This window comes from Falco naumanni, chromosome Z (genome assembly GCF_017639655.2).
Source record: "Falco naumanni isolate bFalNau1 chromosome Z, bFalNau1.pat, whole genome shotgun sequence".
Lineage (NCBI taxonomy): Eukaryota > Metazoa > Chordata > Aves > Falconiformes > Falconidae > Falco > Falco naumanni.
The window spans coordinates 46,306,719-46,322,889 of NC_054080.1; the positions used below are offsets into that span (position 1 = coordinate 46,306,719).

Consider the following 16,171-nt stretch of genomic DNA (forward strand, 5'->3'; position numbering starts at 1 on the left):
TACAGGTGTGTAAAATTTGATTTGGCATGTGCTCAGTGGTTCTTTAAGGTGAATACAAAGGAGCAGGGCTGAAGTACCAGGAGCTCAGTCATCCTGGCTGATGAGCTCGGTGAAGGACATGGAGAGTGCCAGGGCTGTTGTGTGGTGGCAGCATGGGGGGTTTCCAAAACCCTTGGAGAAACAGAGGGAAATCCCTCTTTATGGCGAGGGCCAGCACTTCTACCTTGTGACCATCAGCATCAACTCCCACTGCCACTTTCCAGACAAGCTGAAGGGGTGCCTTGCTGCTGGCATGTGAGATGCTGTGAGCGTCATTGCCCAGGAGGGTGGGTGAGATGGGCCAGGGGCATAAGGACACTAGTCTTCAATATTTCATATCTTAGGAACTGTATTTTTAGTGATATAATATTTGGTCAGTTCTTGCCACTGGAGAAAAGGCTAAGCATACATACTACAGATGAGATAATGGGAGCCCAGAGGCCAACAGAACTAGCTTTGCTGCTGCTGAAGTCCTAACTCAGACTCTTAGTGATGCCCTGGAAGTCCAAACTTCCTATATGAAGTGGGAAATTAGAATGAAATGAGCAAAACAACAACTGAAACATCTTCTAAAGGATTTAAATGAATTATTCTGTGTTCTGAAATGAGACCATTTATTGGGGAACTCTGATACCCAAACAATAAGGCACTGAATATAGATAAGGATGCTCCAAGTTATGGCTTCTAGAATCAGTGTTATTTTGGGAGAAGGGTAGACTGCTGGGGATTCTGAGTGACCTAAAATTCAGCAACTAATTAAGGCCCTGATCAGGATATTGTACAAATACAAAATGTCCCTGGACTTTAGGGTTTAGTGCTCTTGTGCTTCTCTATGCCTAATATTCAGGATTAATGACTGACAGTTCCATGCATAAATTGTGGTAAATTCCTTGGTGCTGAGGAAGCGGTGATGAGAGCAGTATTCAAGTGTGTTTTTGTGAGAAGCTGCTATAAGGAAAGTCTGTTGCCTAGCATCTAGGTGTTAAAAAGCAATGTATGCCCAGCACTTTCATATATCTGTTATAAAGTTAAAAGCAGGTGTGAGTAACAAGCAGTTTATAGTGAATAAACACTGCATCTTTATAGCATATCCAAATGTTCAGCTACACACCAGATCCTCTGAGTGTGAAACAAATACATACTTGCATGCAGATGTGCCAACGCAACTTATTACACTGTTGCTGTAGTCTGTGTGATCACATTATTCTGTGCAAATGAGGTGTAAGATAGCACCAAAATCACTGTGGCCCTGTACCTCATCCACTCTGCTCAAAGTGCAGTCCAGAGGAAGAAACTGACTTTTTCAGCCTATCGTTAGTCAGTGCAGGACACTCAAGACTTCATAAGAAATCAATGAATAGCCCTTGAATAGATGTGATTCTTTATCTTAGCAGTACTTTTATAAAAATGAATATGGGTGTAATATTCTAGGAATACAGAGACATTCACTGGGAATGATTAGAATTAGAGTGAGGCTGATTTTTGGATGATACATTGTTTACCAGAAATGGGCTTCTGAGGTGACCAAAATGATTTTTAGTTCATCAATTTTGTTTAAGCTTTAAGCTGAACAAACCTCAGAAACCCAAACCATGGAAAATTTTGCTAATTAAGTAAATGAATAAAAGAAAAGTGTAGTAATCACATATGAAAAGGATCTATTTGTTTGTCCTGAAAGGAAAAAATGTGGAGCAAAACATGCAGGTCATTCTGAACACAGTAGTTGCAAACTATGGTTAGGGTGAGTGACTGTCTACTGAGCCAGAGTTCAAAAACTGATTGAACATTTGTGATATCACATCACAATCAATTATTAATCTTAATGAACTAAGAATAAGGTATGAATAAGGTATGAATAAGCATGACTAAAGGGAAACTTCACAAAGGCATTTCCCAGTCTTGCGGGCATCATCTCACCAGTGGAGAAGAGATGTAACCTAACTTATGCCAGACCATTTGACTAAGGCTGGAACAATGCAAAACTTCAATCTGAAATATTTTCTTATATGTAATACATGTCAGGTAGGAACACTTTCCCTGCTTAAAGGTGACTGAATGTAACTGGCTGTGCAACAGAAATATATGCAAAAGTCTCTTTGCTAGCAAATCATCTCTCCTCACCACTAAAAGGCACCCGAGTGAAGAAGCTGTGTCAGAAGTCCTAAAGAATAGTATAGATTATATGCAGAAATATTAAGTCAACAGTAGCGTACCAAAGATACAGTTTCTAAACTTGCTGGACTCTTCCAAAAGTTATTTTATAGAAAAGGCTGTAAGTGTCTGAAACTTCACTAGAATGATGCATCAAATTTGAAGGAATTAAGGACAGAGTCAATGACTGAAAAGAGCAATAGGACTGTCAGCACATGGAAGGGAGAAGGAAGGGAACATCTAAGACTCGTCTGGAAAAGCAGATCCAGTTCACACATCACCTCCTTGTAGCAGGAGTCAGAAGGTAAAAAGAAAACACAGTATTGTAGACAAGAAACCAGGAGCTGGGATAACTGCAGAGAGATGGAAATGACTTCCTCCCCAAAGTTTTCCCCATTGCCAAGAAAAAGGCAGCTTTCAAAGTGCTTATTTGATTTGAATAGGCACTTCATAATTGGATCAGAAGCCAGGGACAGTAAATTTCAATTAATAGCTAATGAGCAGAAAATGGCCCATTGCTGCTATTCTGCCTTCTGGTCCTTCCCAACGACCAGGTTCTTGCCTGCAAACGAGTCCTGTAGGTGGGTCTTGTGGGCTGCTCCTTCGGCTTGCCTGCATATTGGGTCCTGTAGGCAGGTCCTTCTGCCTGCCTGCAGACGGGGTCCTGTGGGCAGCTCCTGCTGTTGGCCTGTGAGAAACAGTCTGGTTTTTGTTGTTTTTGTTGATGTTGTGGCATTATTTATTTATTTATTTGTAAATTCACCAGGAAAATCCCTTTCACTTCCATGCCTCTATCCTGACCTTGATCAACAGGGGTTGAGTTTTAAGCCTTTCAAAGACACCACAATCAAACCCAAACCAAAGCAAACCAAACTAAGCTAAGGCAGGTCTGATAGCTCGTATCATAATTGCCCAAATGCAAAAATGCCAAACAAGTCTGAGAACAAGACACCAGAAGTAGATGGCTTGTATAGTTTTCAGGGCTTTAGCTATCTGATTCACTTTGTGGTGCAAATTATTTGTCTAAGGCTATGTTACTAACACAGACAAGTCCTTCCTTACACAATTCTGCTGGGTTGCAGTAGTACTGAGGGACTGAGCTGTCTAGCTGCTTGATAATATCTTCAGTGGATTAAACACCGCATGTATGTGTATGTGTGAGAGGCAATGACCACAAATTCATAAAGAATTCTGAAAACCATTTTCATAATTCTTCTTGCCTGTTTGCACACTTACTTGCCTTTTAATGAAGTTAACCAAAAGAAAAAAAATATAAAAAATCTCTAGCTTCTACAACTCTTTGGGCATTTCCATTGAAAGGAAGACTTAGTGAGCTTTGTACCAGGTAGGCCCACTCATCTGTCATGGCTAAGTGCTTTCAATTCTGAAATCTCATGAATTTATTTCCCAAAACACGGCATCAGATTGAATCAAAATATGAGGATATGACATCACAACATGACACTTCAGCATCACCATGTACTGCTGCAACATCGAGACACAATGATGCCAGCTTGTTTGGTTTGAGTCCCGTGGAGGAGAAGGGAGTGTTAACAGTGGTGTCCCATTATCTGCTAAATTTAGTCATCAGACAGCCTGCAGAGGTGGGAATAACAAACTGACAGCACTGAGGCTGGTGATTTATTGACAGCACTTACAGTGAGTTCCATGTCCTCCTCCTCTTTTTCTTTCACTGGCTTCTCTGGTTCCTCTGGCTCCTTCTCTTGAAGATGGATCTCATTAGCTTGGGACATGTAAGGCATATCATCTTTGTTCTTGAACTCCAAGCTGAGGATTGAAGGAGGAAGTAGAATTCCTAGAATTACCTAAAGCAATAATAACGATAACAATAATCATCACAGTAAACACATTACAATCATGATGGTTACTTAGTATCAATGGAACAACTCCCTCAGGACATTCAGGAAACTAAAGCTACTCTGTGTGTGTATGAAAGAGTTTCTATGACAATACAATATTTGTCACTTGGGGTAATGTTATCAGAGCTGTGTAGTGAAACAAAGTACGTGACTTCTATTAGCATTGCTGTGAGTGCTATGGCTAATTGCCTGCCTTGAGTATTTTATCTGCTTGCTCATCGCATGCATATTGTTAAGTACCAGGATATATTTACAAAATATTTCATAAGGTAAATGGTAGGTGGGACTATGGGTTTGTTCAGACCTTGGACGTGCAAATTTCTGCATTTTACATAATAGACAAGATCTACATAAATGACACACAAGCAGTATTAATTTCTACAGTGACGATTAATAGGTCTCAAGCTCTCCATGTCCATACTTAATGCATGCAGGTACTCAAGGGGTAAGCGTGTGTGGATCTGAGGAGATAAGACAAAGCCAGCAATAGCAAATGTTAATGTGCTTAGCTATGAAGTCCCCTTAGATTTAGCTTCAGTAACCTAGCAGCTGTGCAATGTTGACATTAACACCAGCTCTGCCTTTCCTGCCTTCCCTCTCTTAAGGTGTGGAGTGCAGAAACCATTAAAATTTCCTTGTGTGGATATATACAATAAACAATGCTTGGGCTAAATCAGTAGTATAACTGAAGAGTTATAATAATACCAAAAGAAGCAGCCTGTCTGTATTCACAAGCACAATATTTTTTCCTGGTTTTGCTTGTAATTTTTTGGAAAATGATTTTATTATACATCTGTCCTTAAATGACAGTGAAACCAGATAATTTTTTGGCAGGTCAGGCAGGGTGACTGCTTGTGCTCGTCATATTGATAGCATGTGTGTTGTTGAAACCACCTAAAGTACTGCAATTAGGAGCAGTTAGTGTACAAAAATGGTGTGCCCAGCCTTGGAAGAGCTGAGCACCAGGCTACTTGCACTCAGCTTGTTGCAGAAGGATGTATCCACGGAGAGGGGATTATGGGCAGGCCTGGCTGCCCAGAAACGATATTTCTAAGAACTGGCAGGATGAAGAGTTGCCTCTCCCCTTCCCACTGGTGCTATACATCCCCAGCGAGACTCTAAAGGATTAGTTTCAGCCTTCTTGTCATTTGCTAATTTCAACAGAAGAAAGCTGTTCATGGGAAATAATTCATGACTCATGTTTGCAAATTTATTTATTTGCCATGCTGCTTCTTGCTCATGTAGCTTGTAGCCTGCTTTAGCTGTAAACAGGCCCTGCTAATGAGCTTCAGTGAAGTAAAACAGAGACTAGAAACTGAGTAAAGGATCCTTGTGAAGCCCTGATGTTACAATAAGCTGAAAGGGAGCTCCCAGCCTGTGCTGGTGCGTGGGGTCGCTGCCCCCCGGCGCAGGACCCTACCCCCGCCTTTGCCGAGCTTCATGACGCCCCCCCCGCCCCCCTGCCCAGCCTGCCCGGGCCCCGCTGAACGGCAGCGCAGCCTCCGGGGTATCAGCCGCCCTCCCAGCGCTGCACCACCAGCAAACTGGCCGCGGGCACGCTCTGCCCCTCCGCCCAGGGCGCCGGTGGGTGGGCTGAGCAGGACGGGACCCGGTGCTGAGCCCCGGGGCACAGCGCTGGCTGCGGGCCCCCAGCTGGGCTGCGCCGCTGGTCACAGCCCTCTGGGCTCTGCCATCAGCCAGGTCCCAGCCCACCTCCCTGCCCACCGCCCAGCCCACCCGGCCTGCGCTCCCCTGGGGCGGCTGTGGGAGACCGGGGCAAGAGCCTTGCTGGGGGCAGGGCAGACAGCACCCGCTGCTCTCCCCGCACCCACCCGGCCAGGCCTTCCAGCACAGAAGGCTAGCAGGTTGGTCAGGCGTGATTTCCCCTGGGTGAATCCATATTGACTACACCTGATAACCTTTTCCTCCACATGCTTAGAGATGACCTCCAGGATAAGCTTTTCCACCACCTTTCCAGTGATGGAGGTGAAGCTGACCAGCCTGTAGTTTCCTGGGTCCTCCTTCTTGCCCTTTTTGAAGTGACACTGGCTTTCCTCCAGTCCTCAGGCACCTCTCCTGTTCTCCATGACCTTTCAAAGAGGATGGAGACTGGCTTAGCAATAACATCTGCCAGCTCCCTCAGCACTAGAGGGTACATCCCATCAGGGCCCATGGATTTGTGAGTGTCAAGTTTGCTTAAATAATCTCCAACCTGACCCTCCTCAACCAAGGGAAAGTCCTCCTTTCTCCAGACTTCCTCTCTTGCCTCCAGGGTCTGGGAAACTGGAGGGCCAGCCTTGGCAGTGAAGACTGAAGCAAAGAAGGCATCCAGTGACTCCGCCTTCTTTGCGTCCTTCATCAACAGGGCACCAACCTCATTCAGCAGCAGGCACACATTTTCACATTTTCCCTAGACATCCTTTAGCTACTGATGTACTTGAAGAAGATCTTGTTGTCCTTGACAACCCCCACCATCTGTAATTCCAAATGGACCTTAGCCTTCCTCATTGCCTCCCTGCATGTTCTGACAACATTCCTATATTCCTCCCAAGTGGCCTGTCCTTTTTTCCACTTCCCATAAACTTCCTTCTTCTGTTTGAGTTTTGCCAGAAGCTCCTTGCTCATCCATGCAGGCCTCCTGCATCCTGTGTTTGATTTCTTACTCATAGGGATGCACCTCTCTTGAGCTTGGATGAAATGATGGTTGAATATTATCTAGTTCTCTTGGACCCCCTCTACCTTCCAGAGCCCTAACCCACTGGGATTCCTCCACATAGGTCCTTGAAGAGGCCAAAGTTAGCTTTCCTGAAGTCCAGGGTTGCAATCCTACTTATTGTCATGCTTCCTACATGCAGAAGAAGAAAGCATGCAGTGGGAAATGGACTGATCGCCATAAACCCAGGTTGAATATCTGCAAAGCCAAGCAGTGAACAAGGCAGCAGTCCCTCTGAAGGGCAGTGGGCCTGCAAATTGAGTCAGAAGAATAGGTAGTAAAGATGTCTCCAAATATGAGAATGCTTTCTATCTGCAAGCAGAACAATATTTATGCACAGCTTCTTCTGCATCATCTGGATGATGAGAATGCTACCAGCCACTTACTCTCATTTGTCACTGTCACTGGATTAGACCCAAAACGATAACGATGCACATACTCATAAGCATTCTCACCATTACTGAACATCTTTTCACACGGCAAAACAGCTGAACAACTACCACTTCTCACACACATGATTACTACAGGAGAGAGAACCCTTACACTGAAAATATTTTTCAGTCATCTGGGAGGAAGAGGCAATTCCTGGTTATTTACTGACTGGTGAGTACTTCAGTGAAGGTGAAAGATGCCAACCCATGGACACAAATTCACCTCCCAGAATTCACCTTGCTCTCTTTCGCTGACTGTGGAAGTAAAGCTTAAACAGCTTTGAAAATTGGATTATTCTTTAGACCCTCTAAGGTAGTCCCTTCAGGTCAGCCATCAGAGGATTGGCAGGGGATTGCAAGAAAATTTGTAATGCTTTCTTTGGTCTGTTCTGGGGAAGGTTGTTGCATCAGCACCTTCCATCAGTAGTTAATTCACTTACACATCATTTTTCTTCATTTTTCTTTAAAAACTTCTTGTCTAACTCTGAAGTATCCAGGCAGGGTGACATACTAACCTCCTGGCTCAATTCTTATTCTGGTAACTCTCAGTGATGCTGGAGGGGGCTTTGAGAAAGACAACAAACAAACCAAGTAATGTGCTTTGAACCTGGGTTTGTGATAAGCTCTCTGCTGAAAAACTGAACACAGAATATACCTTGCTTTACAACACTACAAATAAGCACCTGAAATATGGTAAATTGAGCCAGTTATTACTCATGCATTGTGAGCCCTGTCACCACCTATCAGAACTCCTCTGACTGTTAATTTTATTTTAAAACAGCGCTGACCTTCAGGCCAGAATTTTTGCGCATCCGGAGACGACCCATCCACATGTCTGTGAGCAGCATTTGGCTACAAGTGTGAGCAATGAAGTCCCTGTGCTTGGCTGCCACTGCGAGCTGCAGGCATGTGGCGTTGCTCCAGTTCTTCAGCTCATAGGTCAGCAGTTTCATTGCCAGTTGCTCGTCCTGCTTGTATGATTGGTCCAACAGCTCCACCGCCAACTGGCCGAAGTCCCTGCAACATTTTTTCATTCCCATTAGCCCAAGCAGGAAACACCCCTTTGCAACTACAGCCTCTGCAAGGGGGGCATCACCTTCCATCATGCAAATCGTGATGCTGACTGTACACATGGAAACCCACATTTTCAAATGTGAGTGGCTCATAGTAGGCATATAAATAAGTGCCTGGACTTAGCAGTGATGAGCACCCACACCTACCAGCTGTCTGCTCCCACCTGCCTGCCTACCTCCCTGACATTTTCGAGCTGAAATCCTCTGGTTATCTGCAGCTCAGAGGATTGCTTCTGTGCTGTCTGCCCATGGCTTTGTGGTCAAGCCTCCTGGAAAAAGCAGTGTCAACACCCTTTTTACAATTCTGTGTCTCAGACTTTTAACATCAGGAGAGGTTATTATGGAATCTAGTACCTCGGCTTGCTCATCTAAGCATGAGCTCTTGGTTAGTTAACACTTCCACTTGAATATTATGTTTGTAAGGATTTCAGAAATTGTTCTTCTTGGGATGAACAAAGTGTCTTGAAAAAGCACAGGGGAAAGTTGCAGCCTGACTCTTGAGGCCTCAGGAAGAACACATAGACAATGGAGATATTTCATTGCCTTTTTGATACCTTCTCATTTCAAAAGTTATATTGCTAGCAACTCTGCTTCTCTGGCATACAGAGTGTTCAAAAGCCATTCAGACTTTCTCTAAAGGGTCAGCATTCTCCTTCCAAGTTAGAAATGAAAGCAAGGTACAGAGAAACAAATTTCAGGCAGGTTCAGCACCCTCCCCCCTCCCCCCCTTTAAAAAAAAAAATATCCAGGAAAGTGTACATGAAAGAAAATTCACCTGGAATTATGGTTCAACTCTTGGGATATGTCATCCACCATGTCATTTTCTGATGCTTCATGGGCCATGGCTTTGCAGAGTTTACAGGCCACCAGTGCTTTAGCCATAGCCTCTTCCCCATGCTGCCAAAAGAAGAGGGCCATCTTCTGACGCTTCATCAGCACAGCCCACACCATCAGCTCATGGAATGGGAAGGGGAAATGATTGATTTCAGGGTCATCCAAATCAATATCAACTTCTTCTTCTCTTTTTTTTGTTGTTTTTCTTCCTCGTCGCAAAGGGACATCATCCTGTGAGAATTGTAAAGAAATTTTTCACCAGTGAAGGAACTGAATTAATTCACACAATGCACTGGAGTCAGTACTTGAGATTTCAAATGCATTCCCTGCAGGCCAGCCCCTTCGACTTTTTTGGACAAAATATTTAATACAGAAAAACGATGAAAAAAGTACTGGTGCCTACACTGGAATTAAGAATTTTGTAACCCAATATCTAAACACAGGGAAAAAGAACTTTGGACTATCACTCCAAACTGTTCTTTCTCCCTAAGAACACAGAGCACAAGCACACAATAACCAGAATAATTTTGGAAAAGTCACCATTAAAATAAAACTAGAAGTTCGCTCCAAATATAACATCTGTTGTAATGCATCCACCTTGCTCCACCCCCAGAAAGTACATATCCAGGGGGTGTTCTGGTCTGCTGAAGACTCTCTCCCTGAGTATTCTCATGTTTTCTCCCTTTGTTTTCTCACATGAGTCAGAACCTCCTTTCTTCACACCCATTCTGCCTCTGTATCCCTTGTTTACCCTTTCTTCCTCCAGCTCTTTGTTGTTTCTATTGCCTTTAGTTTCTTTCCCATTTTAGCCTATTGCTTTTGTCAGATGAGCTGACCTATTTTGTGCTGCATCTGTGGACAGCAAAATGAAAGTTGTACAAAATACACAAACAAGAAAACATTACTATCTCCTTGAAGCATTGGGGTAGCCAAAAGTGTCAAGAAAACACAGAAATTTGGCCCATGTAAAGATTTCTGCATCATTCTCTGGAACTGCTTCATTTCCCTGAGCAGGTTTTAAAGTTATGTAGTTATCTGACTGAAATTTTCCTTGGCCTGACAAACGGAAACATTTATTTTAATCTTAATGAAAAGAAAAATTATGCATAGAGGGGACAGAGCCTTCTTTTCTCTTGTCTATCCACTGGAGTTTTAAGAAATGTTTAATAATCTAACCCTTGTGTACACAAGTTATCTGGATGAAAAATACAATTTGTGTGGCAATTTCTCATACAAAACTTGAAAACAACTATTGGTACCTTCATTACAGTGAATTTAAACATTATCTTTATATACCATATGTTTGTAAAAGATTGAAAAGACATTAAGATTTATCACAGGACACCTACCTCCATTCCTAACAGTTTCAGGGCTTTTGGCTGTACAAAAAAGATAGAAAAATGTTATTCCTCCCAGAAGGGTGATGAAAAAGTACAACTATATGTGTATACATGCATATATACATATATACATTTGTAATTGTGTAACATGATGTATAATATAGAGTATATAATAGACAATATATAATGTAATATAGATAAAATATATGTAATGCATTGTAATTTAATGTAATATATATACATACCAATCAAATTATTTTTTATATATATATATACATATATTTAATTCGACCTTCAGTTTCACCATATTTCACCAGAAAACACAAGAGAAGACACACATTTGGATTCAGGTACAAATGACAGCTGGTTTGGGGCTGTTCTAGTGAAAAAGATATAGGAATTACTGCTAAGGCATGAATGGATTTCTTTGGAGTACATCAGTATTTTGGCCATTTCCCTGGCAGACTTTCATTGACTGCTGTGAAGCTGTTTTGTATGTTGGTTCAGTATCTGTGAAATCGCTACTGAAACGCTTTTCTTGATGGAGTGATTAATGGAAAAAAGCCTCTCCCAGCAGCTACAGTTGCTACCTTTCCTCTCAAAAGTGAAGAATGAAAGTGTAGGGAAACAAACTAAGCCATTTCAGGTGGGCTGTAACTGTTTCACAGAGCTGTTGCTCTTTATAGACACTTAGAACAATATTCAGTGGTGTGTATTGCTAAAATCTGAACTGAGAGAGGAAATGAAAATGTGACCTAAAAAAGAAAAAAGTACAAATCTTGTGGGGAAGAACTGAAGAGAATTTTGTTCATGCTGGATTGGTTTAGCAGCATTATGGATGATAATACGTATCTTTTATATTTTAGAAAGGTAGTAAACTTACTTTGGATTCACAGTATTGTTATCTATCAAACATGAAAACCACAAAAACACGGAACGGTGTTTTTGCCATGAGCCCATTGAGTCTGCTGGAACCACATCCAGCTAATAAAGCCAATTCTGAATTACGGGTTTCTTTGCCCTGATATCTTCAGGCCACAATCGAGAAGATGAGCCATGAGATAGGAAATGCATCTATCAAAATGCAAGTTTTTTCAAGGCTGACTCAGGGGTTCTATGGTATTATTGGTACAGGTCAAAAGACTTGTCTTTCAAAATCTGTGGATACTCATAATTACAGATTTTAGAGCCAGAGGAGACTGTTTATGTCCTGGTCTCAGCAGGGCAGCAGAACCCAGTAATTATTTCATTAAATTCATAAAAAACGTAGCTTGTATCAGTGGCTGACTTATGGTGTGCTGTGGTAAAATAGCTGCTACACACATAATGGAAATTAATCTATTGACTGAATGGTGTGTACATGCAGATCTCCCCAGCCTGGAACCATCTAAGAAGTCATGGTAATCCCTACCAGTGGATGTAGTCATACAGATGGCAAATAACTTGCTCCTTACCCTCTTGGGCCCAAATAAATTGTGGTACAGTGTTCTGAACCGCTTTCGGGTGTAATTGCAGCGATATGCTCCTCCCATCAGGTACTCTATCACCAAACCAATATCAATCAGACTTATCCGATAATCAGGAGGTAAGTTTCCCTACAATGAAAATAAGAAAGACGGTGGGGGAGAAAGAAATGCTTATTACTGGTGTTGTTACATATACTTTAAAATGATGTTAGAATAAAACAAATAGAAGAGTTAAAAACAGGAATGTATTGTTATGCTGGTTAATTAATTCACCTTAAAATAGATCCAACCGAAACCTGGATATTCTCGCTTGGAAAGAAGACATAAGTTAAATAAGAAGGTGAAGAACTTGTTGGAAGCAACAGAAGATAACATCAGTACACAGTACTCATATTCTTCAGCTGGGGAAACAAGGAACATGACTGCAGAACAAAAAGCATGAGGATCAGCACACTTGAGAGATCACGCACAGTTGCGGGACTCTAGTCCTGCAAGACAGCACCTTTTCAGCACCATCTGTCCCCCACATCTCTTGTCCTCGCATCTCATGTCTCTGCTGACATCTCTTTGGACTGTCATCTGCACTGACCAGGCACAGTGAAGTGACATAAAGAGAAATCATTTGTTCACATGGGACCAGATCCTGCATGTGATCTTCCCATCCTGCAGTGTTTCCTTCCCATGTTCCAGGAGAGGAAGGGCAGGGGGGAAAGAAATGTGTTACCTACTGTACAGAACTTATACAGTGCCTGAGTTATTATTATTGCTATTTGGTAGAGGCAAGGAGAGTCTGTTAGCATTTGTTTCTGGGGTTATGTACAAACAAACATGTATCCTTGTTTAAATTCCACACCTAGTATGAAGAAAGCATCTGTATGTATGAAAGTATGAAAGTGGTAATAAAAAAATATGGCTGGCTAATTTTTTGTGATTTTATTCAAGAAGAATACTACAGGCCTAGCAGCTTTCCTAGACCATTCCTCCTTGAATTCCCAACATATTTTACTGAAAGACTCTCCAAGCACAGTAATCTTGCTACCTAATTTCCAGCAGTGCTAAGGAGATTGTGCCCCAAGAGCGGAACTGTGCTTGTGACAAGGGTCATGAGCAGGATCCTGGAAAAAATGCTTACATACTTGCTCTTCCATTTCTTTTCCTTTCTTATCCTCTGTTGAATATAATATATATACACAGTGTTTTCAGCATGCATCTTTTTTTTTTTTTTTTTGGAATGGAAAAAGAATAATAAATACATCTGTGTCTTATTGCCCTCACTTTGTGAACTCCCTTGCACATGGTTTCCTTCTCTTCGCTGTCAAGCCTGAAAACAGCAACACTAAGGTTATGAGCTCTCCAATACTTATGGCTTGCAAAGCTATGAAGAAAGGTCTCAGTAACAGATTGCCTTTTACTGCATATGAATCTGAGTCTGCCTTTGAGTTAACTGGGTATTTTTATTCTCTAGTAGCAGTAAGCCTGATGTGATGCCCAGCAGGCCAGAACAATTTCAGAGTGGGCTGGTCTCGTGGATGTGCCAGTGAAGCACTCCTGGGGGTCTCTGGTGATGGAAGAACAAAACCTCAGTATTGGCACATCTGTTCTTCTGTTCCCCCCCGGGAAATCCACAAGGAAAACTCTGATCCCTCTACACGAGTAAAGGGCTCATGGGAAGGGAATTCCCCCAAATGAAAGTTTGCCTCCTTCTCTAAATTGCTGCCTACAAATTATCTGGACAGTTTATGGTTCAGTAGAGCAAGTCCCTACCAGAAAAGAAGACATGATTCATCAGACTGTGAACAGGTCACCCAGATCTAGAGATCTGACCAAGAACCCTGAAGATTTACAGAACCCTCTCTGTCCTGTATATCATTGTGCAAGAGATGTGACTACAAATTAAAGGTGGGAAGTAAATTATCCTTCTGTGAACTGTGTGTGGTAGCCTTGGAAAAAGAGAATATTACTCTAGCAAAAAAATAACTTGTACAGTCAACATTGCAGAAAGACCAGGAATTTGTAATTGTTAGCTTCAAACTTTTTCATTGCACTGTAATAAAATGATCACATTTTCTGTAATGATATACAGCACAGATTACAGTTAACCAGTAACTCTTTTTATGTAGTCATCAAAAGAAGGTTAATAATTTGCACAGAGCAATTTTACGACTGCTGTGTCTTGCTGGAAATATCTGCATGTCTGCAGATATCTGCCTGGCTTCTCTGCAGCTCTGCTTATTAGATTCAGAGCAGAGAAAGTCAAATGGAGAGCAGACAGCAACTGTTCTGCAGAAGAGATGAAATGGGTGCAAAGATCCTCCTTCCTCTTCAGCCAGGAACAGCAATGCTAATTTCCCACCCTGCTCGCCGCAGTACAAACAGCGCACTGAAAGGCTGAGAAAGGAGAGAGTGGGGTAGTGTTGTCGTGTACCATGCCTAGTAATGGGCTAGGATTCAAAAAGACAGAAGATCAAGCAAATTTAGTGGCAAAAGGTGAGCCATCTACTATCTTTCAGCAATGCCTGTTAGCATATCCCTTTGCACTCTTCCTATTCTTGGCTAATCTGATGGGTGGGGGAATCACTATGGTTTGCTGGAATGCATTTAGCTTAGCATACTTGAACCCAGCCATTTTTATTCTGAACCATTTAAACAAAAAATAATGTAAATCTAAAAACTAAATCCTGCTAGTTCTTTTGTTTGTTTGCTTGTTTTTCCCCCAACATGTTCTCTCTCCAGAATGCTTCAGGCAATGACAGTTTTACTAGAACAAGGATGAAGAAACTGGCAGAAATGGGAGTTGTACCTCCAAGACAGAGCTGTAGTTCAACAGACTCTTTCTGTCTTAATGTAAGACACTAAACCTGAATGTTTTGCTATTACTAAGTGGCAAAAAATACTTGATCAATTAAGAAAGCACAACAGGCATCAGGGTGCTGCATGTGTTAGAAAGTATGAGTTTCTTGATATAGTTCTGATTTCTAAAATTTCATGAAGGGATTTAGATAAAAAAATTCCAATAAAGCAATAAAAGATGCATGTAAACCTCTCAGTTAATCCTGAAACACTTTACTGAAGAAAACTCACAGAATGCAGAAATACACATTTTATAGACATACACATATGTATGGCTCTATGCTAACACACAGCTGCTTTTCGAAAGTGATCAGCCCTAGTAAAGCCAATTGGAACATCCTTGTCAGAGGAGTTACGTATGTGCCAAAGCATTTGCCATATCAGCAGATACCTTGAACTACCCTGACAGTGGTAACTCTGCTTGTAAATTTAAGCACTGTGGTGCAAGTGGACCAGAACTGCTACAAGAACAGCAAAAATTGGGATGGGATTGTTCTAGTACAGCCAAGGTGGTCAGGAATGACAGAGAGGAAGGTCTCCAGCTAACAATCAATTAACCTTGTAATGTTGGGACAAGCTCTTCAGTGCTAATGCACGATTATTTTCCTGAAGAAACTTCAACTGTAAACTCTAGCTAACCAATTATAGTATTTTTTCACTTCAAGTGCATTTTTATATTCAGCAGGTACATAGCCTCTGATTTTGCATAAGGAAAAAAATACCTTCAAAATTCTGTATATTGCTTGTTAGTTCTCTGGGAACGTAGACATACAATGGCAGTCCAAAAAAAAAGAACGGTGAAAACTTCTATCACCCCTGAGTGTGATTAAGATATATTGATTATATACAATTTTTGGATTAAAGAAAACAAAGTATCTGTTATTTCTACTGATGTTCATTAGCTAGTTGAGCCAGGGAAGGCTTTTTTAAAAAACAACCTGTAGAGGGCAGTCTCCAATTACAGACCGGTTGTCGTGCTCGGCCAGTGTGTTTCTTCCTGCTTAGTCTGGATGCATCGGTTTGTACGGTCTTGGGAAAGAAGTCAGCCCTGTATGTTAAAATTCTGTACCCTTGACAGAAGATGCCAAACATGCCATGATGCAAACGATTCTGGCAGATATGTCCCCCTGTGTAGTCATGGAATTGAGAGGACTGAAAAGAGAGGTGAGCACAGTTGTCTCTAAAGCAGGATCATTAGTAAGTATTTTGTCTTGTTAGTATATGCAGAATTTAAGTGCGCTCTGATTACTGTGAATTCTTTAAGATTGTGTCTCCAGGCCTTTACAATATGCTGCTCTGTCTAATAGTCTTCACAGTGACATTTGGAAATCCAAAGAGAAAATAAATTGTTGTTTTATATGTCTGTGCGTGTGTGTGCGCATGTACATGCACAT

General features: G+C 41.8%; 1 protein-coding gene across 1 annotated transcript in view; it reads right to left on the reverse strand.

Moving 5' to 3' along the window:
- TRPM3 (transient receptor potential cation channel subfamily M member 3) overlaps positions 1–16,171 on the reverse strand; it is a 285,325-nt gene that overhangs the window by 41,637 nt on the left and 227,517 nt on the right. Inside the window, exons 13-18 of the mRNA XM_040580618.1 lie at positions 11,916–12,056; positions 10,471–10,500; positions 9,063–9,352; positions 8,003–8,231; positions 3,849–4,016; positions 2,753–2,878 (exon numbers count right to left, since the gene is read on the reverse strand). Of these exons, the coding sequence (XP_040436552.1) occupies positions 2,753–2,878; positions 3,849–4,016; positions 8,003–8,231; positions 9,063–9,352; positions 10,471–10,500; positions 11,916–12,056 (984 nt within the window). The remainder of the gene's footprint in view (positions 1–2,752; positions 2,879–3,848; positions 4,017–8,002; positions 8,232–9,062; positions 9,353–10,470; positions 10,501–11,915; positions 12,057–16,171) is intronic.